General features: G+C 39.9%; 1 protein-coding gene across 3 annotated transcripts; it reads right to left on the bottom strand.

The window, feature by feature from the left end:
- Positions 1 to 7,276: 7,276 nt before the first annotated feature.
- Positions 7,277 to 21,129, bottom strand: LOC120802289 (CCR4-NOT transcription complex subunit 2-like). Of its 3 annotated transcripts, XR_005709215.1 has the most exons (16): positions 21,040 to 21,129; positions 18,679 to 18,810; positions 17,774 to 17,846; positions 16,220 to 16,367; positions 14,759 to 14,983; positions 13,078 to 13,157; positions 12,795 to 12,920; positions 12,067 to 12,197; positions 11,697 to 11,817; positions 11,423 to 11,579; positions 10,399 to 10,460; positions 9,810 to 9,859; positions 9,499 to 9,599; positions 8,857 to 9,001; positions 7,888 to 8,044; positions 7,277 to 7,389 (listed from the first exon to the last, which is right to left on the bottom strand). XR_005709215.1 is itself a non-coding variant. In XM_040149955.1 (15 exons), the coding sequence occupies exons 2-15, from the start codon at positions 18,796 to 18,798 to the stop codon at positions 7,958 to 7,960; spliced, it is 1,626 nt and encodes a 541-aa protein (XP_040005889.1). In that variant the 5' UTR covers positions 18,799 to 18,810; positions 21,040 to 21,129; the 3' UTR covers positions 7,277 to 7,957. The 3 variants fall into 3 exon arrangements, 2 of the variants coding, with proteins under 2 accessions (XP_040005889.1, XP_040005902.1); XM_040149955.1 differs by having other exon boundaries at positions 7,277 to 8,044; XM_040149968.1 differs by lacking the exon at positions 21,040 to 21,129 and adding an exon at positions 20,066 to 20,203 and having other exon boundaries at positions 7,277 to 8,044.
- Between the last annotated feature and the right edge of the window lie 749 nt (positions 21,130 to 21,878).

The raw sequence follows: 21,878 nt of genomic DNA, 5'->3' as shown, positions 1-21,878 counted from the left end.
TTTAATCAATGAAATCCTTCAACCTCTTGTGGATGTAAAGTATTATTTCTCTCTGCTTCGGGCCCGTTGCATAAACGTGAAGCGCCGAAAGGCTCCGGAATAAAGCCTCAGCATTATGCATTGGTAATCAGGGAGGCATGTGGCAGGATTATTATCATCTCTGCAGATCAAAAGATTACAAATAAAAACGGACATCAGCGTGGAAGAACACGGGCCACGTGTCTCCGCAGAGCCCTCGCAAACAAACAAACACCAAAGCTTTAGAAAAACAGCGGTTTGAAGGCCAACGGACAGAAACATCACAGGTCCAGTCACTGCTTGAGTCATTTTGACTGTTCTCTTAGATCAGTATTCCCCCACTGCGACTGCTTGTAACAACAAATGAAATTCGATGAAAATCGAGCTACATTTCTAGGTAGAATGATATAAATGTCAATAGCAGGAAAAATCAGAAAGGCAGACTGTGTCGACAGTTGGTATCCTCTGTGGACGGGATTTGGGTTTTCAGGAAAATGAAAATGGATAGAAAAGGGCATCGCCCGACTCAAATCAACATTCAGATGACGCGATTAGGCGGCACACTATTTGCTCCCGCTGTCCCGGAAAAACACAGAAGTAGCGCTGGTACAAAGAGCTGCTGCAGAGGCACCGTTTGTCTGAAAATCCCAGACAAAAAATAATAATGAGGGATGTTACTGAACCACAGCCTGGTAATATCCCTCATTATGGAGCCGATGGCTGCCTCTCTGAAAGCCCTGTGATGGGAAAATTGCCATACACTGTCATTGCCACAGACAATGACTGTAGGTCTGCATACACACTTCTTCAGTTAACGTTCACGTCAAACATCAGGATGAGGAGAAATGTGATCTCAGTGACTCTGACTTCGGCAGGACTTAGCTGGTTTTTACCTGGACAAAGCCTGGAGACAACATTGTCCATAAGCATTTGTTTATGCATACTGGCCTTGGTGAGGGTACTTGGTTTTGTCACTTTTTCCAGTGTGGACACGCTACGCTGAAAACTCGAAACACGCTCTGTAGTAGTGTGTAATTTGGGTTTTGGGGCACAACAAGAGACCTGCTGGGGGCCAGGAACCAAAACCTCAATAAGCCCCTGTGGTGTAGACGGACGTGAGGTTCCTCATTTCCGAGAGAAGTCTCTGAAAAAAGGTCCTGCAGTGAAATGTATTAACTTCTAAAGACACTGCATCTTTGAAGCTGTAACCTGCCAACAGGTGTTCGGACTCGATAACTGACCGTAACGAGTGATGAGCCCGACGTTTCATTTAAATAGGAACTCAACACCTGATTCTAGCTTGAACATACCCCCTTCAAATATCCAAAGACTGTCACATGGTGTAACTCTCATTTTAACGTCGACACCGGCCGATAACAGCTTGCGTTTCACTCGCACAGCCCGGGGCGTCTTTCTAACCGGCCGAGTTTACTGGGAAACGTTGTAAATCTTTCAGATTTTTTTGGCTCCAGAGGACAGAATGACTGGATTATCTCTGGATACGTGAAAATAACTTCTGTTGCAATGAACACTATGAAATGGGAACAGGCTCGATATTGTAGACGGTGTAAATAAAAAAAAAAGTGACTGACCTTGTAATTCAAAAAGTAGATTTGGTGTAAAGTCACTCGAAGTTTTTCCCAGGACCATCCACAAGTACATTTTATTCATGAAATATCTGATTACATCAAAGTACATAGAGTCTTTTTTGGAATGTGGCAACTCCACAATCGTTTCCTCCCCTAAATTTAACAGACGATTTAAATCTCCGCTGTCTCTCTACTGCTGCAGCAAAATCTGCTTTTATCACCACATTAAGTCTTTTATTGCTCTCACTTTAATTCCTGCTGCTCAGCTTGAGGCTCTGAGTGTCTGTGTGTTATTTTTTTTTGTTTGTTCGTGTACTTGTTTATAGTACTGTGAGTGTGTGTGTGTGTGTGTGAGATAACCTCCAGGTTAGAAACCACTCTCGGTCTTGCAGGTTACTGCCTCTATTAAACTTTGTCTGCTGGAGCGCGGAGGCGGCCATAATGAAAAGTCATTGCACTGATTTGCTGGTGGCAAAAATATGGAAAGTTTTATCACACTCACTGTCAGGCAAAAGTACAAAAAGTTTGTTGACCTGCAGCTGCAAAAATACCAGCGTTATCTCGTCTGCTTAGTATAATTTAACACGAACCGCTTCAATAGTTTCGGCTGCATAAAAGTGAACCTGGGAATGTGCAATATTTGGCTTGAATAGGCTTTTGTCATTATTATGTATAGAAGAAATGGTAGCTTGATTAAACAGAAAAAAAATATGTGATTGACTGATGGCTGAATTGACCAATAATAAAGTTATTCAACAACACAACAACCAACTGGTTCACACACTGAAAACGTGTCTCACATCAGTTTCCTCTCGTCTTCCTGCCTGCCGGTCTTCTTTTGGAACATGGCGCCCCCAAGTGGACAAACTACCGAAACACAGTTTAATTTTCTGTCAACCTTTCACTTTCATCACACTGACTGAACTAAGCAGCTTAGGTTGATTTCTCAAATCTCCCTTGCACTTTTAAGTTCTCAGTTCGTTCTCAGAGCAAATAACCGATTAATCTTTCCTGTCATTTATCAAGAAAAAATGCCAAACGTCCGCCGGCTCCAGCTCCTGAAATGTGAGCATTTTTTGCTTTTGTCCGTTATATATGCTTGCAAATTTAACATCTTTGGGTTTTGGACTTTTGGTTGAAGGAAGTGAACAGCCTGCAGATGTGACCTTGGACTCTGAACATTTGTACAAGGCTTTTTAAATAATAATAATAATTTCCTGGCATTTTATGGAATTTTGTTAATGACAGGCCTCAAGATTTTCCCCCCTAATCGACATTAATGCATCTTTTTCTAAAGCAGAACATAAAGTCGGTTATTAAAGTGATGTCTAAACCTTGTTGTTCTTATTTGTTTTTAGGGAGGAAGCAAGTCAAAAGTAAGACTTTACCTTAAAGAGAAACATCTACATGTGGGGGAAAAAAAAAAAAAAAAAAAAAATTGGGGCTCCAGATCGCTGCATCATCGTCCACATCTCCGCTTTTTTTCAGAGACTCAAATAGGCCTGGCGTCAATGGCCGCTTCCCGCTTGGAGAAACACCCGAGCCGATCAGAGCTTTACAGGTGGGATGATAAGTTGCGACTTCATCTTCCTGCGCAGAGACAGAGGAAACATTGACAGAAAAATGGTGAAAAGTGCGGGTGAGACAGATGCAGCTGTACAGGGTCCTTTTAAGTTGAATTACAGAAATAACCAACTCTCAAACTGACATATTTCTTCATTTAACACGAAAAACCTTAACTGCTCTGTGCAACTTACACCGCTAACCACTGGAGTGTTGACTGACAATGACATTAACGGGGCGGATTTTGACAGAAAAATTAACCGTCAACAAATCTGCTAATCGCTTAATCGTTTAAGGAATTTTTTTCAAGCTGAAAATGCCAAAAATGTGTTGGTTTCAGCCTCTCAAATGTAAACATTTGCAAGTTTTCTTAGTCTTCTGTGAGAGCAAACTGAATATTTTCCTAGAACACAAACAAGCTATTTAAATATGTCAACTCATTCTGGGAAATTGGGGCTAATTTTAATCATTCTTGGACATTATATCGACCAAACAATTAGTCGATCGAGCGAAAAAATAATCAGCAGATTATTCAATTGTAAAAATTGTAAGTTGCAGCCCTGAATTTACTATTAATTGGTTTGGTCAAAATAACAATGTTCCAAAGACAAACTGTCTGACACGAACACAATGTCTGACTGACTGACAAAGAGAAACACAACGGCAGATCACTCGATGCTAGATAGATGCACGTTGTGTAGCCCAACTAGTTTCACTTTGAAACGGGGTAAACATTTAAGAGTCGGTTATTTTTGTATTCACTTGTGTGTTGTGGGACATTTACCAGGTGACCTCTCCTAGAGATGGTACAAGAGGAGAAAGGAAGAAAACCGGAATCTTCACAGGAACTTTTCAGAACTGAAAAAAAAAAAACAAAAACACTGCATTTTCCACAGTAACACACACACGCACACAAAAAACAACCAGGACTCGACTTTCAGTTTCATTACCAGAATATTTATTTTATGCATTTTCCTATTAAAACACTAGCTGCCATATTTAATAAAACAGCCAATGGCCAAGTGCCTCAGTCCTCATTCTCCAATGAAATCTTCTCGAACAGGTCACATGGGGTCTGTGGACGTGTCCTTGGCTTTCCTGCTGCAGTGTGAACAAGCTGGCCCCTGTAGCCATGGCAACCCATGTCGCCGTCGACCTCATCGTCACGGCAGCGCACGTTGTCGCTAGAGGATGGTCGGTGTCAGCGGAGTCCGGTGCGGGGTCCCCTGTAAACTGTCTCCGCGGTGGTTTCCGTGGTAACAGGAAGTCTAGTATTGCATTGTTTATTGGCGGCCCGTAGAGGAGGAGAGTCCCGTGTTTCGGAAAAAAATTCTCTTTTTTTAAAATTTTTCCCCTTTTTTCTTAAAAATACTGCCTGCGTATGTGTGTGTGTGTATATATATAAATATATATATATACACGCGCACACACACACACACACACACACACACACACACACACACACACACACACACACGCACACACACACACACACACACACACAACTGTACATTGGTGCCTCCTGGAGGGAATTTAAAAATTTAAAAACAACGAAACGCAAATTAAAATCAATAATCTAGAGCCTTTAAATAAAGACCTTTTTTGGTTGATTTTGCCTTTCGGTGGACTGGCAGTGACCTTGAAGGAAAGGTTTGACATTTTGGGGAAACACACTTATTACTGATTTGAAGATTGACACCACTCTCGTGTCTGTACGCTCAATATGAAAGCTACCGCCAGCAGTTGGTTAGCTTAGCTTAGCTCCTGTTCACTAATCAACACGTTATATCTCGTTTGTTTTATCTGTGCAAAAATGGAAGAGTAAAATTGAAAAAAATGTGCTGTTTTATGAATTATGTAACGGACTATTTGTTGGTCGGACGCAGTGAGTCTCCACCAGGAAATCGTCCGTCACGTAATCCCCTGTAAAATGGCGATTCGTAATTTTTACACTTTGGTTTTTGTACGCATTAAACAAGCAAGAAACGTGCTTTAATTAGTGGGATTAAGTGGTGCTGGTAGGTGGATTTTGTTAACTTTGGACAGAGCCAGGCTAGCTTGTTTCCTGTCTTTATGCTAAGCTAAGCTAATGGACTGCTGGCTACAGCTTCGTAATCATCACATCGACATGCAAATGGTATCAGTCTTCTGGTATCTAACTCTCTGCCGGAAAGCGAATAGGCACATTTCCTACGAGGTCGAACTTTTTCTTTAACAGTCTTGGAAAAGGTCACTCCAACAGTCTGATTGGTTTGACTGTTGCCGGGCGGAAAACACACATTGCCAATAAATATGGGAGGTGACAGAAAAGTAGAAGATTTAAAAAAAAAACAAACAAAAAAAACAAAGGAATTAAATATTAAAAGTGAAGAAACGGTAGCAGAAGTTGGGATAAAATAATGAAAAATAGAAATAAAAAGCTGTGGATGAAAACCAATAAAAAGCTTTGTCGGTTTGAAATAGACGTGCGGACATTTTCAATTTTAGTCTGTTGCTTCCAATTCCACTGAGCTTTGGCATAACGTGAGGAAGTTACCTACTATTGTTTTTCTGTTGTGTCATTTAATAAAATTCTAATTTTAAAGAGAAGTCTGGTGAGATATTCTGTATTTTTCTTCTTGTCAACAGCTCCCATCAATTATTGTGACTCAGTCCCACACACACCATCCTGCTGCCACAGTGAGTCACAGCGGTAGCGGTCCCCAACTCGGGGATCTGGATTATTTTTTGCCTCCAGCTTGAGTCGTTAAAGTCTTACGTTTTCAAAACAAAAAAAGTAATGTCAAGTATTTTATAAAATAAACTTTCATTTTTGTTCATTCTAGACTATCAATGTGCCTTTTTTCAGTCCTGCTTCAAGGACCAGTGGATTTATATCGGAAACAATGAAATTATCACTAACTGCAGACTTGTTCACTTGAGGTTTTTAGGATTATCGAGTTGAAACGGTGGATTAAATCGATCAGTCGATCAACAAAAAATTAATCTGCAACTATTGTAAGAATCAATTCATTCTTTAAGACTTTTTTTCTGGTAAAAATGTCAAACATTCATTTTTTCACTCTTCACCAGTGTGAAGATTTGCATCCTTTTTTTGTTTTATATCATCGTAAACTGAATATCTTTGATTTTTTGACTGCCGCTCAAACAAAACAGGACATCCGATGTCGTCAACTCGGGTTCTAGGAAATTGTAAAAACATTTTACACTATTACGATCAAACAATCGATTGAGAAAATAAATGAAAATAATGATTAGCTGCAGCACTGTAAGATTCAATTTTAGAAAGAAATGACTTGATAGGATGGAGATTTTTAACTGTGATGCTCGAACAAAAAGTTGTAGACGTTTTTCTTGTCAAATACTGGTTATGTTCAGATGCCCAAACCTGCCACGAGAGTTAACAAGTAGGTTTTGTTTCATTTTAAGGAGTCATGTGCCAAAACGGTTGGGAAATTCTCTCTAGAGAACCGAATGTGGATTAATCCACCACTGAAAATAGTCCCCAGCAAATATTTCCACCTGTTTGTTTGCTACAAACTACGATGTCCAGCTGTTTTGGGAAATTATCGAGCTGTCTTTGTGTTTTGTTTATTTCTTCTTTTTACAGACTTATGTTGTCAGTAGGAAATAATGGGCTTTGAGCTGAGAGCCACGGAGTAGGGAAATCAGAAAGTGTTAAGACGGACTGTTGATTTTGGTCCTTTCATGGGATTTGTTGACAGTAAGAAAAAAGACCCAAAGATTTTATTTATGTATATATATATATATACACATACATATATGTGTGTGTCTATGTGTGTACTATATATATTACACACAGACACACACACACATATATGCACTCCAGTGCCTGCTTTATCCTTTAAGAGATAAATGAGGAATGCAAACCAACTAGCTAGGTAAAAAAAGAGTCACAGTTCATTCAATGTACCAAACATCCCACTCAGAGCGACTTTTCTGAGCTTTCACCTGTCTGTTCAATACGCTGGTGTTTCTGGCCACTAAGCTTCACCTAAATGGGTTAAAGACCAAAAAGCTGAGCCTTTAAAATTAAAACCTGCTGCTGCTCCTGGTATCGCCACATCAAAACAAACCAAAAAAGATATTTTTTCTCCTTTTATTATGAAATAGTGCTACAATTTACATTGCATTTCCTCTCCTGACTGTCCGCTGTCTGCTGATGTGTGTGTGTTCTGACTTGTAATGCTGGAGAAACCTAAAAATAAAGAAAAAATATAAATATTTTCAGTTCCTGTGAAATGTCAGAGAGGAGTGACGCAGTGTAAAATAATTATCCATCCTGACGGGTGATTTAATCCTGTTTTCTGTGTTAAAATCTGGTTCTTCTTAAAAGCTTCTCTGGACAAAAATAGTCAATTCTTAAGACTGAATAGAAACATGAATCACTCAATCAGATGGACAGTTATTTACAGTGCTTTTGTCTGTGTTTGTTTTACTGTGCTGTATGTTGACATTAAGTCTGTGCTCCACATAACAGACGAACTGAACCAAACCCATGTAGGAAGGGTGGGAAATGAAATAAAAAAAAAAAATTAAAAAAAAAAATGAGGTAAAGAACAAAGAAAAATCAGAAAAGTTAAAAATGATAAAGTCTATTCAGAGAGGTTTTTAAGAGGGCAGGAGCCAGGACGTCCTCTCCTGTCCCAAGTCCTCAATGGCCAGATTCACTTAGAGTGTGTGGAGGTGGAAAAACCTAGAGGGATGATGATTGATGAGCCAGGAGGGCCAATGGCAGGCAGGCAGGCAGGAGGAGGGAGAGCCAATCAGAAGGCCTGCTGGGCAGGATTGTAGTTGAACGTGGAGGGAACGTGAGGTCGCTCTTCTAGCTTGTCATACTCCAGATGAAACTCCTGAAAACAAAGAGACACGGGGAGAAATATTTACTTCTGTGTGAGTATATGCTATAATTCTTACATTGGACTTGTTAATTCTGTGTTTATTTATTTTAAATGGTCTAAATGCTAATTGAAAATAGTTCTAATACCATTTTACCAATAACAAAAGACTAATACAACTGAATCTGTGTTTTTCATTAAGCTCTGTGGAGCCTCCAGTTGAAGAAACAAGCAGTCAACTAATCAACCAGAATGGCACTCAATAGAGCTCGGACCTCCGCCAAGGTCAGTGTCAAACAACATACATCAGAGCTCAGAGAAAGAAAAAAAAATGAATTTCATAGTAAATGATCCGGATCTGCCCCAAAGTGTAATGGGTTCTTCGCTGGCCCAGGCCCCGTCCCTCCACCAAGTTCGGCTAAAATCGGTTCGGTAGTTTTTGCGTAATTCTGCTGACAAACACACCGACAGACAGACACCGGTGAAAGCACGACCTCCTTGGCAGAGTTAATTAGTCGAACCGACAGAAATTTTTATCTGCAACTATTTTGATATGCGATTGTTTCAGTCATTTTTATTGAAAAAACGCCAAAAAGTGCATTTGCCCAAATCATCAATATTTTAATAAATAAAAATGTGGGTTAGTATGAAGTTAGTGCCTGGAAAAATTAAAAGAAAAAAAAAATCTTCCACATGAAAACCATGAAACTCTTCATTTGATAAACAGTACCAAAAAAAAAAAAAGACTTGAAAATAAATTATTGATACTTATAAATCACTATTATAATTAAACTCGTCCTGTCGTGTAAATATGCGTTTGTGTTCACCTTGGCCACCTTCCTCCAGTTGAGGCAGTCGAAGAAGTAGTAGGTCCCTCTCTCGTAGGCGTTGGTCTTCAGCGTGGGCTCCATACCCGGGGCCCGTGTGATCCAAACCCGCTCCTCTTTATGGTACCTCCAGTCCCTGTTGAAGCTGGAAAACCACACACAGACAGACTGGTTAAAGAAAAAATAAAAATAAAAAAACAGTTCACTCTAACTTCAAATGGCTCCTACACTGTTTCTAGTTAAAACGCACAAAAAGAAGTCTGGATAGATTCATAAATGTCAAGTTGGCATCTGAGTCTTTTTCAAGTTACATTTCTAATGTTTTTTTCTTCAGTTGTCTTGGATTTGATTTTTGTTGTTTGTGGCTCCTATTTTGTTGACAGTAAAGATCCAGACTAGCTTAGTGTAAGAGGTGGTAATTATATGGGAGGGATATTAAAAACAGCAACAGCATCTCCTCCAAGAAAAATAAAGATTTAGACTAAAGCAAGACAAAAAACTTTATTAGAAACAACAGGATGCATTAGCAAGTGGTTTAGTTATTTGATTTGCTGGGTAATTAAAGTTAACGTGTACCAGCCGTGTGTGTGTGTGTGTGTGTGTGTGTGTGTGTGTGTGTGTGTGTGTGTGTGTTGTTCTTACAGTTCTACTGCAGCCAGGAGTTGTAGTAGGTCTCCTCCGTTCATGTAGTAGAGATAAAACAGCAGGTCTTCACCATACCGAGACAACTTGATAGCTGCTAACTGCAAACACGACAGGGTGAGGTCGAGGGTTGGATGGATATAGATGTAAATTTTAATTAAAAAAAAAAAAAAAAGCATGAATGGAGGCACTAAAAATTACATATTTTGACAGTTACACAATACAGAAGAATGTGTGTAATGAACTTATTAAGACGGAATTACTTTAATTCAAAAAAAGTGCATCACTCTGGTTTTTTTTGGAGTACATACCTTGTCCCTTATGTGGATGTTGGTTAAATACTCTGAGGGGACGTGGAAGTCTGCAGGAGGAGGAGGCGAAAAGAGCTACTGTGAAACCCGCATGTTAAGTCTATCAAGCAATATATCAAGACGGGACTGACAGAGGAATCGAGACTGATCAAATCCTTTCAATGCCCAACCCTAAAGCTGAACTATTTTATTTTGGCCAGTTGTTGGGAAGAAGAAGCCAAAACAGGCTGATAGACAAACAGCTCTGATGCAGCGCTCTCAAGTTCGAAATGTTTTGTCAGTTCAAGCCTTTTTTGTTGTTTGTTGCGCCTTTTACCGCTGGCATCTGTGCAGAAATTGAGAGGATTAAACTTCTAACTTCTCGGCACTGAATGGCTACCCTCGTGATTCTGAGACACACAGCCCGCACAGGCTGTTTGGACTAACTATCGGCAAACTGTTGCCTATTTACACATCCAGCATACACGCAGCACCGTGATTATCCCATTGGAGCTGCTCTGTGGCCACGTCTTGAATGTAAGGGCAACATTACTTCCATAAATATCCAGAATAAACTTAAAATAATCACTCATTTGGAATTCAAACTCACCTATATCCTGCGGTCGACATGGAGCTGACGCCCAGGGAGACGCAAACTTAGGATAGAGATTCCTGATTGAGGGACAGAAAGACGGAAATCACAGGGAGACATTTAGATTTACTTTCTCATTCAGAGATGAAAAGTTTATTCCAGGCAGCCGTGCGTTTCATTTCATTTGGGTCTAGGTCTACACATTTAAACGTTTGGTTCTGCTGCTGAACTCTGTGGGTACAGGACAGGTTTGCAGAACTGGACCTGTGCAGGACTTGTACCAGATTTCAAAGATGGTTATGATCTGCTGATCCTAAGTCTGTGTTGTTTCTGTAATGACTGTAAACTGGGCCCTGTTCTTCGTACTTGGGTACCTGAGTTATCCAAGCTAGACTGCTGACGCTTTGACACGAGTCTGGATTCTTCGGTTTTTTTTTTAAGCAGGTTAAAAATTAATCTGGAGGTGTTTTCAGAGCAGCAAGGTCTTAAAACCCAAACCTTAAAAGTGCAGCTTACTGAGAGTTAGTTGGATCAGGACAGAGACACTTTAGGGTGAACCCCATATGTGAAATCACTTTCACAAACAAATGTTAGAACGTTTTTATATTCATAGCGGCTCATGAAATTCACTTAAAAGCCTCTTGCATGTCCGTCGGGGAAAAACTCAACCTTAATGCACCGACATCAGTCGGAGTCTGAACACATTCACTGGTGATTATCTGTGATTGAACCGATCAAAGTGTGGAGCTGAGTGAGGAACAAAATAACAGCAGTAAAATGCAGGGACACGCATAACGCGAGACTTATGACCGTGAATATATTGCCCCTGCGCATGCTGGGCAGGTGCCCAACACACCTTCTTCACGTACGTGCAGTCACGTGATCAGCTCTCAGCCAACCATATGAATGCTGATCACGGTTCCAACTCTCTACTCACTTTGCCTTTATTTCAAAAGGCAAGAGCAAGTTAGCTGGAATTATTTAAGCTACATTTGAAGAACAGGCCCCTGTTCGTGTGTGCGTGTGTGTGTGTTTGTCGTACTCTGGCGAGTTGAGGTTGAGGCCGAGTGTGGTGAGGTCAGAACCCAGCGCCAGGTGGACCATACCCGGATCCGTCTCTGCCGCCCGGATGAACGTCAGCAAGCCGATCATTCCGAACTGGTCCGTTACCATGCCAACTGGGATGTTTGTCACACGCCCTGGGACACAGAGACAACAAATGACGATGGTTTAGAATAGAATCTGTCCTTCTCATTCCCCCGCTCTGCGGGTTTATCATAATACACAGACAAATATGTGGAACGGGTGTTTCTCACCATCAGGAAGCACCTGAATCCCCTTCTTCTGCTGGTTGTTGTTGCTGGGCACAGAGCTCTTATCACCTGGGAACTTTGGACCATCTGAGTTAGACGTGGGCTTTCCTGATGAGGTCAGGTTCTGATTGGACCAAAAAAAAAAAAAAAAAAGTCAGTCCGAAAACAAGCGGGACGAGTCAGGACATGAAAGTACGGTATTAGAAAGAAAAGGAGATAAACTGACATGAAAACGGCAAAAGACAGGAGAAACAAGAGAGAACAGGACAGAGAAAAATAAACAACAGAAAAAGAGATATCAAAAAGGAAATGGACAGAATAGGAAAAGACAAGAAAAGGAAAGAAATATCATGGGAAAAAAAGTAGGTCTAACCGTTTTGCTGTCTTCGCTGGTGCTGGTGGGGTCTTTTGTTTGGTAGTTTGGCCCAGGAAGAGCAGGGAAATCTTCGTTGTGGATGGAGAAGTCTTGCGACTGCTCACTGGACGGCTTGGTTACCATGCCAACTGGAAAAATGGAGGAAAGAGCAGTTAGTAATGTAATAAAACATCACACTAAGGTTGGTTAAATCAGCACCCACAAAATACATGAAATGGATTTCAAAAACACACACGAACACACACACATGCTCACAAGGATTCATGGTGATAAATTTAAGACCTTTGGGGCAGCAACAAGGTTATTTTCACTATCGACTGATCTGCCAGTCGTTTTCTGTATTAACCAAATAATTATTTGTTCTGAAAAAGGCCAGACGATCTTGAAAAACTCCCACGGTGGCCTTCTAAAACCTAAAGTGACAGCTTCAGATTACTTGTTTTGTTCAACAAACAATCCCAAGATGTTCAGTTAACTATCACATAAGACGAATAAAATCTGGGAATCCTCATAACTGAAAAGCTGGAACAAGAGATCATTTGGCATTTTTGCTTGAAAAATGAATTTGCTGCGGGTCTGACTAAAAATGTTTAATTGATGAATTGTTTTGTCTCTAAAATAGTGAAAAATGATTGTTATAATTTCTCAGAACCATTTGTGAGGCACTGAAATTCTGGTTTTCCTATTTTCCTCAGTCTTTAATCAAACACACGTGTTGCTCTTACCGTAAGGAGCCCGTCCGGCCAGCGGGTTGAGCAGCGGGGTGGGATTCGAGCCTCCGTCCCTCCGACTCCTGTCTGCTAACGCCGGAAAATCCGACAGGTCCAACCCCGTCACATTTTCACTGCCGTCTGGACAAAAACACACAGAAAAATGAATGAAACGCAAAATGATTAAATATTTGAGCTTCCACCGATGTTTAAAAAAAAGCTTTAAACCTGTGAAAAGTAGGATCTGAGGCCAAACTGACATTTGAACGACAAAATCCTTTTTTTTTTTTTTTTGTACCTGTGCCATTGAAGATGTTGTTGGATAGCGAGTTGTTCAAGCTGAAGCCGGGATTCCTGTTCACCCCAAACCCTGACATACTGACACACCAACAGAGACACGTACAGACTGGATTATTCTCAGAGCTGATGAAATGTGTGTTCAACGCTGCAATCAAAAAAAACTGGAACTGAATCAAAACCGACGGGGAAATGGAAGAGGCCGCTGCACGGTGATGCTAAAAATAATAGTTGTTTTACCTCTTTATTGGAGAAAGACTAGGCGATATTTACTCTGTCCCATTTTTAATTGGAGTGCCTGACTTGAAGCAAGGCACATACTGTTTACATGTTTACATGAAGTCAGATATCTTCTCTATCTCAATGTTTATATTCAAGACTCACTGTTAATGGATACTACTAGTTGCTAGTATGTTACAAAAACATAGAATATGAAAAAACAGGGTTGATGTGGATGTAACCAACCACAGCAACACGGAGCTGCTTTTACATGCCACATCTACTTTTTTTACTTTTTCGGCTGATGATGATGATGATGATGATGTGCCCCGCTGGCATTGAACTGTGAACGACCTCCAAATAACATCCTATCCGCAGAGCACAACCTCGGAGACAAACAATAACCTGGTTTTGCTTCTCCATCTCCCGGCGAACCTGTCCCTCACATTACTGTAACCGTCGTAACACTCAGGCTTCGTACATTCTACCTCGGTCAGGAGGAAGTAATTACGAGTGGCGATCAAATCGGAATTTTGTAGAAACTGTACAACTAGAAACACAAAGATATGTCAGTGACATACAAACAACTAAAATGAGTGAAACACTAAATGGAGATTTGGACTAGGCAGAAACCAAAAGGAGAAACTGCCTTTGTCAAAGCACTTGACATCCATCTAACCACACTCACAAAGTCGCACTGATTTAATATTTTGTTTTTAGCTGCTGACACGGAAGCAAAGGACAAAGTGACTGAACTGTGTTTTCACTTTCATCTGGAATAATGTAGACATGGCATTAGAGTAACCTGAAAGACCTGAAATGATTACTTGATTAACTGACTGACTGACAGAACATAAGGCTGCCATAATTCTGATAATTAATTAATTATTTCAGTCTTTTTTTTCCCCTAAGGTTTTCTATAGTGTTCACCAATTACATTAAGACACGGAATTTGATTTAATAGCTTTTCCACTGTGATCCCGGTCAAAGAATGATGGAAAACCAGTAGGGACAATAAGGCCTACAATTATTAGAGTACATGAGTTTATTGACATTTAAATCACATTTCTGTCAGTACCTCCCTTTACCCTGTATTTAATAATAATTCTAAGTAGTATATCTAATCTATTAACGTAATCTGGACCCAGATTACGTTAACCCTCCATCATAGTTTCCCAGAGACCCTTGGACTCTGGGAAACTATGATGGACATTTTTCACTGTTTTCTGACATTTTATAGACCAGACAATGAACTGAAAGTTTGTTAAAACAACCAGGAGACCAATTGTTAATGAAAATAGTTGCAGCCCTGCAGTGAATATGAAAGAGCAACACAAACTTTTACTCCCCAATAACTAAATATCTAAAGTAACCAAAGGTCTGAAAAGTCTTGAGTACAGTTTTCCCAGTTAAACAAACCTGGTCATTATGTAGAAAGGTGTGTGTGTGTGTGTGTGTGTTACCTGTTAATAGTGAAAGGCTGCCTTGCTTGCTGCTGTTTGGGCATGCCGATGATGCTGGGTGACGACCGGCTGGGGCTCCCCATGCTGCCACTCCTCCCTCCTCCACCGCCGCCGCCTCCCCTCTCTCCAACTCCACCCCCTCCCATCCCTCCCGTCTGACCCGTCGGACCCCCCACCTGCTGGCTGTGGTTCAGCACGCTCCGGCTGCTCATTGGCAGGATACCCCTGCAGAGGGAGGCACAAGCAAGAACAGAGAATAAAAAACAAGTTATGGTCGAAGCTGCAGGTGGTGGATTGTGGTTCCAAGCACAAGTTGATGTTCACAGAGAGAAAGAGGAACATCAGCAGCTGGACTTGAAAGAGGGACACTGAGGTAACGTGGTATGTATCTGAATTTAGCATTCAGACTGTAAAAGGGGCTGCGCCGGTGGGGGCATGTTGTTCCAGATACTGGTGAGAAAATGAAATATGATCAAAACCAGTCTGAGTAACACATCCACTGGTTTGAAGGCTTATCAGACGCCAACACACTGCCCAGAGTTTATAAAACGATAAGACTTTACACATCTGGAGGCTTTTCACATATGGTACGTTTCCATCCACCTATTTTTATGCACATTTTCAATCATAAAAAACATGCCTGAAAGCACTGAAAATTAAAAGATATAAGCAAAGAGCAACAGACAACTGGAGACTAGAACCTTCCTCACATAAACACATAAAACCAACTGAAATGTCAGATTTCCATCACGTTCTCCACATGGTTTTCCATCATCTGAGCTTTGACTGCAGCTCTTTTAACGACCTCATCTCGCTGTGTCCTCTTCTTCTGTGGTGGTTTAGAATCAGCTCCACCACCATCAACCAGTCAACGTATATATGAAACACATTTTCTTTTGCTGATCTTCTGAAAATCGTTAAAAATGTTTGCTTCATTTGGATGGAAATCTGGTTGGTGACAATCATTTACTCCTCATCTGCAACCATTGCAAGGCGATGAAAGTAATTGTACATGTTCTGTATATGATACATATTATGCCAAGAAAACTATAGTTATTTTCTTTTTCTTAGACCAAACTTTGCAAATCTGTGAATTAGCTTTGCATTTGTTTTTCCATTGTTAAAATCAACTCTCTCCACACGTAAACTTGGGATTCAGATCAGACTATGGAGCACAGATGAATTTACTGATTGATTCTCATTTGATTTCCTTTTCTTTTGTTGTTTTAGTGTCTTTGTGCAATCCTTTGGCGTGCGCTTGCTACAACAGGCCACAGAAATAAATGACCAAGATTTACGAGTAGACAAAGAAAGCTATCTTCGTATCTAAAATGTCGGTACATTTTACAGTATTTGAATTAAATTAATTTAGACTAAATAGGATGTTTTAAGGAACCACAAATGCACAGCAGGATTCATCCTCAGTCAATAAGTGTACATGTGTGTTTGTCTGTGTTGTACCTGCTCGGTGAGGGAGGCGTGTGCATTGTACCAGTGTTGGGTGTACTGGCATGACTGGAGAGCTGGCTGGCAGACTGGTTCAGCCCACTTCGACTTAACTGAGGTGCTGCGCTGCTGTTTATACCACGCATGGGAAACCCCAAAGCACCTGCAACAAGAGAGAGAGAAAGAAAACGTGTTTATTCTGAAAAGAAAACCAAACAAACAAACATTTTTTTCTGTCATCTTTCAGATGTTTGTGTGACGGAAAACATACACTTTTATTTTAACCAACGTAGCTGTCTACACCGGAAATGTAACTGCTCTTCCAGCTGCATGGTTACAGTACAGACATTCACGAAAGACCGGTGGTATTGTGCTAATAAAGTGCCGCTCTTGTTGACAAGGAAGAAACATATTAAAAAAATATTTATTTTGGCACCATTACCAGGGTTTCTGCAGGCTCGACCGAGTTAATTTATTTATTTAACACCACACAGAGTGCAATTTAATACTTGTTTCACCAAAGTATACAAGTACAATATGGCTTTGAAAAGTTTTCTGTTATATCACGTTTCTTTCAGTACTTCTCAGATGTATACAACAGTAATTCCAACTGATTCAATAAATTTAAACAGTGTGGACCCAGATACATGGGAGAAAAGGGATATATGGATAGATTAAGAAAGCAGGCAAGAGAAAATGTTTCAGAGTGACATGAAATTTAGGACTTTTTAATACCTTCTAGGGCCTTTTCTGAGGAACCTGAATTTAACGCCTGATCATTACAGAAACTCAGGTATCATATTGGTGCCAACATCCAAAGATTTCATACAATACTGATCATATTATGGTGATGGTTGTGGGATTATTTTTGAGCTGTTAAAGAAACAAAAAACTGTACAATGCAAGTCTGTGAGAAGGAATGTAGTGGAAAGCTCACATATTCATCAAACTTTTAAATTTACAGATGCAATTCTGAGAAAATAAATCAAATATGATTCTGGTGGACATTGAAATGTTTTAAAATATCTTCATGTTTGATGTTTGATCACACATCAGTCCAGTTAAGGCAACCTGTGTACAGTACATTTACGCCATAACATTAACTGTCAGTGCTGCCTTAATTTTTGACTCATTTCAAAACTTTTTACTCCAAAGTTCGTCCAGTATGTAAAGAATCTGTAAATTCATTACGGTCACATTTGATTCGATTTTGCTAAAACAAAAAAACAAAAAAAATCTCTTCATATGCAAACCTTCTCCAGTTCACTGTAAATGGCAGAAAGACGACGGAACGCAGATCAGTCTATTCGTTTATTTTTTATTTCCATTTACTTTCGTTGTTTTTTTTATTTGTTCTTTATTTGGTCTTTTAGTGCGTGTTTCTTATCCAGGGCTACAAAGTACGTGAACTTGTGCATGATCTGGGAGCGGACAAAGAAAGCTGTCTGTGCATACTGGAAACTGAAAGTCTCTGACCGGTTGAATAAAGATGTCAGTACATTTTCTTCAGCATTTAAGTTGAATCAGTTAAAACTACTGGGAACAGATGAGTGTGCGTGTTCATCTTACTTTGCGGGCCATATAAGCTGGCTCCTAGCTGTGACAGTTGACCCGTTGACGAAGCAGGGGAAGACACCAGCATCTGAAACACAAACATATTGTTTAGTTTGCAGCCCATCAATTTACTGTGCTCTCCTACAGCCACAAACAACCAAACCGCATAACAATATACAGCAGCTGACAGGTACTTAAAGACCCGCTCTACTCCAAAATATGACCAGGTTACTTTAGCACGTCTGTCTACACAGGCCTGGATATACGTTTTTGGTATAAAACTACTGAAGCCTGATATCTGCGCCTAGTCTACACCCTTTCCATGACAACAGTGGAGTTAATAGTGACAGAGGCTGAGGTCCAAAGTTTGAGAATCAGGGTAAAACATGCAGAGAAAAAAAATTAAAATGGGGTAAAATTAATACAATAAACAATCAAAACAGCAGCTGGACGTTGAGACAGGAAGCAGTGATTTCCTTGGATAGTTTTTTTCCTTCTCTAAGGCAGCTCTGATCAGTCTGAAAAGGTGGCTTTCTGATTGTACATTTTTTATATTTATTATATAAAAACATTTCTTTAAACTTAATATGTGTTACATGTTTTCAGCTGTTCCATAAATTTACCCCTTTATCTTTACATACAATGACTTTTTCTTTCTTTTTTTTTTTAAACATCGGCCCTCAGAATTTGTTTTTTAAACATGCAAATTCCTGTCAAATTTAATTCAACAAACAGGGAGTTTGTTGGTTCAGGGAGAATAGTTTTGTTTATAATTCTTATTGCTCTCTTTTGAAGTATGTAAATTGGATTTGTATTTGTTGTAGCAGTATTTCCCCATACTTCCCCATGCCAATATAAGGGAACAGCATAAGGTATATAACGAAGCATGAATTAGAAAATCCTAATTAACAGGGACTTACATCTTTGTCGGGGCGGTGAGGAGTGAACATGGACTGTTGGCTGTAGTAGAGGCTGGAGTCATCCGCATAGTCACTCTCCACCCCCCCCTCCATAAACTTCTTCCGGTTAGCACCAAACATGCCGCGTGTCACCTGAGAACCAGACAGGAAACGGTCAGATTGAATGAGAAACTAACATTGTGGTGAGGTGAATCTGCTCCTTCCTTTCACACTTGCAGTGTTTTTCCAAACACTCATACATGGCACTGTCTTATATCTATTTAAGATGCTTTGAATAAAACTTTAGCTGTTAAAAAAGGCAAAGCTAAATTCTGCAGTCATGTAGTTTAACAACTGTAGAGCTGCAACAATCAGTTGATCAACAGAAAAACAATCATCAACTATTTTGATAATTGATTAATTTTTAAAGTATATTTTATGTAAAATGGACAAAAAATGCAATTTTAAGCCTCTTAAATATGAAGATTCCCATATTTTCTCTGTTTTATATCATATTAAACTGAATATCTTTGGGTTTTGGACTGTAGGTTGACAAAACAAGACATCTGAAGATGTCATCTCGGACTATCATTCACTGTTTTCAGATTACAGACCAAAGAGTTAATCGAGAAAATAATATGCAGATTGATAATTAATCATTAACTGCAGCTGTCAACAACTGCCTTCATTTTTAGAGTTTTTAGAACAACTCAATTCTGTAGCTTTTTTGTAAACCCCTAAACCTACCTATGCATCTCTGATTCTGCAAACACATGCAGGCATTATGCTCAGATTCTCACATATAAACTAGTTTTGCAACCCTGAAAACAACGCAAATAAACTGCATTAAATAATCAAAAAAAACAAAAACAAAACAAAAAACAATCATATTCAATCTGTGAATTTACAGATTTATTGTGTTTGCTTTAGTTTCAAATTGGGTGTAGGCCCATCCCCAGTGCTGCCGGATATCCAATATCATTTCTTTGATGCACAAAGTGTTTAATAAAGTTTGGAGATGTGCACATCGGCCTCTTTAGAGGGCTTTGTCAGCTATGGTTACTCAGACCTGTTTGCACTTTTAAAAAACTTTACAATCATGTTTACATATTTACTTAAAGAGGTTCTGGGGTGATTGTAAGTTATTGGTGGAGCTACAGCTGTGGACTCAGGTCTTATTTGAACAGCACTGATCACAGATTAACATGTAAAATCCGACATGTATGAACAAATAAACAAAGGCACAAATGCAGCCAAAACATGGGTTCTGTTAGTTGGTTCATTGAGTAATTGCTGCAGCTCTAATCAGAAAATATCATCATATAAGAATATAGAGGACACCCAGACCTGAATCATAATGTTTAAAACGAAATGTTAAAATGATGAAAAGCTGGCAGTTGTAGTTTACCGGTCATCCCCGTAAAACACGACGTGTTGTAAATAGATCCATAGTCCTGTCAGGACAGTGATCTCTCAGGACTGGTTTGGTTTACTGAGGTAGGTTAGCCAAACATTCGCAATCCCCGACAGCAGTAGCGGTTAACAATGGCCAAGTGAGCTAACACGCTTGTCACATTTATAGCGCGTGTATTATTGTGTTACTGCCTGCGAGCCACCGTGTATGGACCCCCCACAAACGCGCGCACAAACACACACAAATACACACAAATACACACACACACCCGCTGTAAACACTAGCCGAGGTGCAGCAGTGTCGCAAAAAGGCTAATGTTAGCAGTGTGAGCTAAAGCAAGCTACGATAATATGTCTGACTAACTTAAGTTCCAACACAACACTACCCGCTTGTTTCTTCACGGCACAAATGAACCGACTTATACCACTCTGTGTCCCTTTTGTGCGTCCAGAACAAATATCAGCTATTAGCTGGCGCTCCGTTGTTAGCTGTAGAGTGTCAGGAGCTACCTCTAGCTAACAAGTGCACGTAAGCTAAAAGCTTCTTCTGTTGGAATTCATAGGAACGTTAGCATGAGAGCTAACGCTCACTACCGAGCGAGCTACTCGGCTAACAGCGACATGAGAAGGCCGCTAAAGGGGTAGTTGTAAGCGGCTATAACATTATCTGGCAAGCCGATAAAAGAGGCTTATTTGCGGTAATCCACACAGGCTACCGAGCAGAGAGGAAACCGGAGGGAAGGTGTGTTTTTGTTCAGGTTTGGGCCTGCTGCGCCTCCGTCGGTCAGTTCCCCAAAACAACAACAAAAAGATAGAAGCCGCACTGCTGAGTTTAAAGTCCTATTGTACCACTTTCCTTCGCAACCTGATTCCGTGGTGAACACCACACGACTGGTGTTTTAGTCAAATTGGGTTTTAGTTGTTTATGGCTAAAAAAAATAAAATTAAACGAATAAAAAAGGAGCTCACCGCATCAATCTTTCTTCCCCGCTACAATCCAAGATGGCCGACATCTCTTCGCCAATCAGCGAGGATGCTGGGATACCTTTCGCCTCTGACCTCTGAGCCCGCATCTCTCTTCTCTTCTCTTCTCTTCTCTTCTCTTCTCTACTCTACTCTACTCTACTCTACTCTACTCTACTCTACTTTACTTTACTTTACTTTACTTTACTTTACTCTAATCTTATGCGTCCATCACTCTGCTGTACTCTACTGTACTCTGTGCCGTGAAGTAATAATCCTCCTGACATGACAGCATTTATTTTGCTTCTCCAGGGGAAACTGGTTTGGATTTAATACCTGTAACTAGTCATATTGTAGAGAGGTATGTTTACACCTCATCTAATTGTGTTTATTCCGTTGATCTGTGTCAAATAAAAGTCAGATTACATCTACTTTTATTCAGTGTTGTGAAACAACAAAACAAGAAAAACTCCCAAGGGGGGTTTATGAGCTCACTTTTTTAGGCAATACTTTAGTACATGTTTAAATGCACACTCTGATGCAGCTCTTTATTGTGTGAAAAGCGACTAAAGTGCACTCTCACCCCGGGCAGATTTTTTAATTTATCTGTTTAATATAAAATTTACGATCTGAAGATCAGTTTTATTTTGCAGTGGTCTCCGCTAATGGATTTGTAGGCAGTTGGCAATTAGAAAATATAGAGTACTTTTTTCAAAGGTAACTGGATGGTGCTTTTATGTGTGCTAAACACCTATGGAAAAAGCTTAATAAATGAACATGAATAAATTACAAATAATGGTAAACAATTGTGGAATGCTTTGAATTGTTTATTAAAAGGAAATAAG

The sequence above is a fragment of the Xiphias gladius genome, chromosome 2 (assembly GCF_016859285.1).
Source record: "Xiphias gladius isolate SHS-SW01 ecotype Sanya breed wild chromosome 2, ASM1685928v1, whole genome shotgun sequence".
Lineage (NCBI taxonomy): Eukaryota > Metazoa > Chordata > Actinopteri > Istiophoriformes > Xiphiidae > Xiphias > Xiphias gladius.
The sequence above is the reverse complement of the archived record's forward strand: the minus strand, read 5'-3'. Positions and strand labels throughout refer to the sequence as shown.

Excerpts from the sequence above, each read along its gene's own strand:
- LOC120802289 (XM_040149955.1), bottom strand. The coding sequence starts at position 18,798 with ATGTTTGGTGCTAACCGGAAGAAGTTTATGGAGGGGGGGGTGGAGAGT. Across the intron at positions 17,847-18,678 it reads CTCACCGCCCCGACAAAGAT|ATGCTGGTGTCTTCCCCTGC; the intron begins GTAAGTCCCTGT and ends TTTGTGTTTCAG. Across the intron at positions 8,045-8,856 it reads ACTGGAGGAAGGTGGCCAAG|GAGTTTCATCTGGAGTATGA; the intron begins GTGAACACAAAC and ends CTTTGTTTTCAG.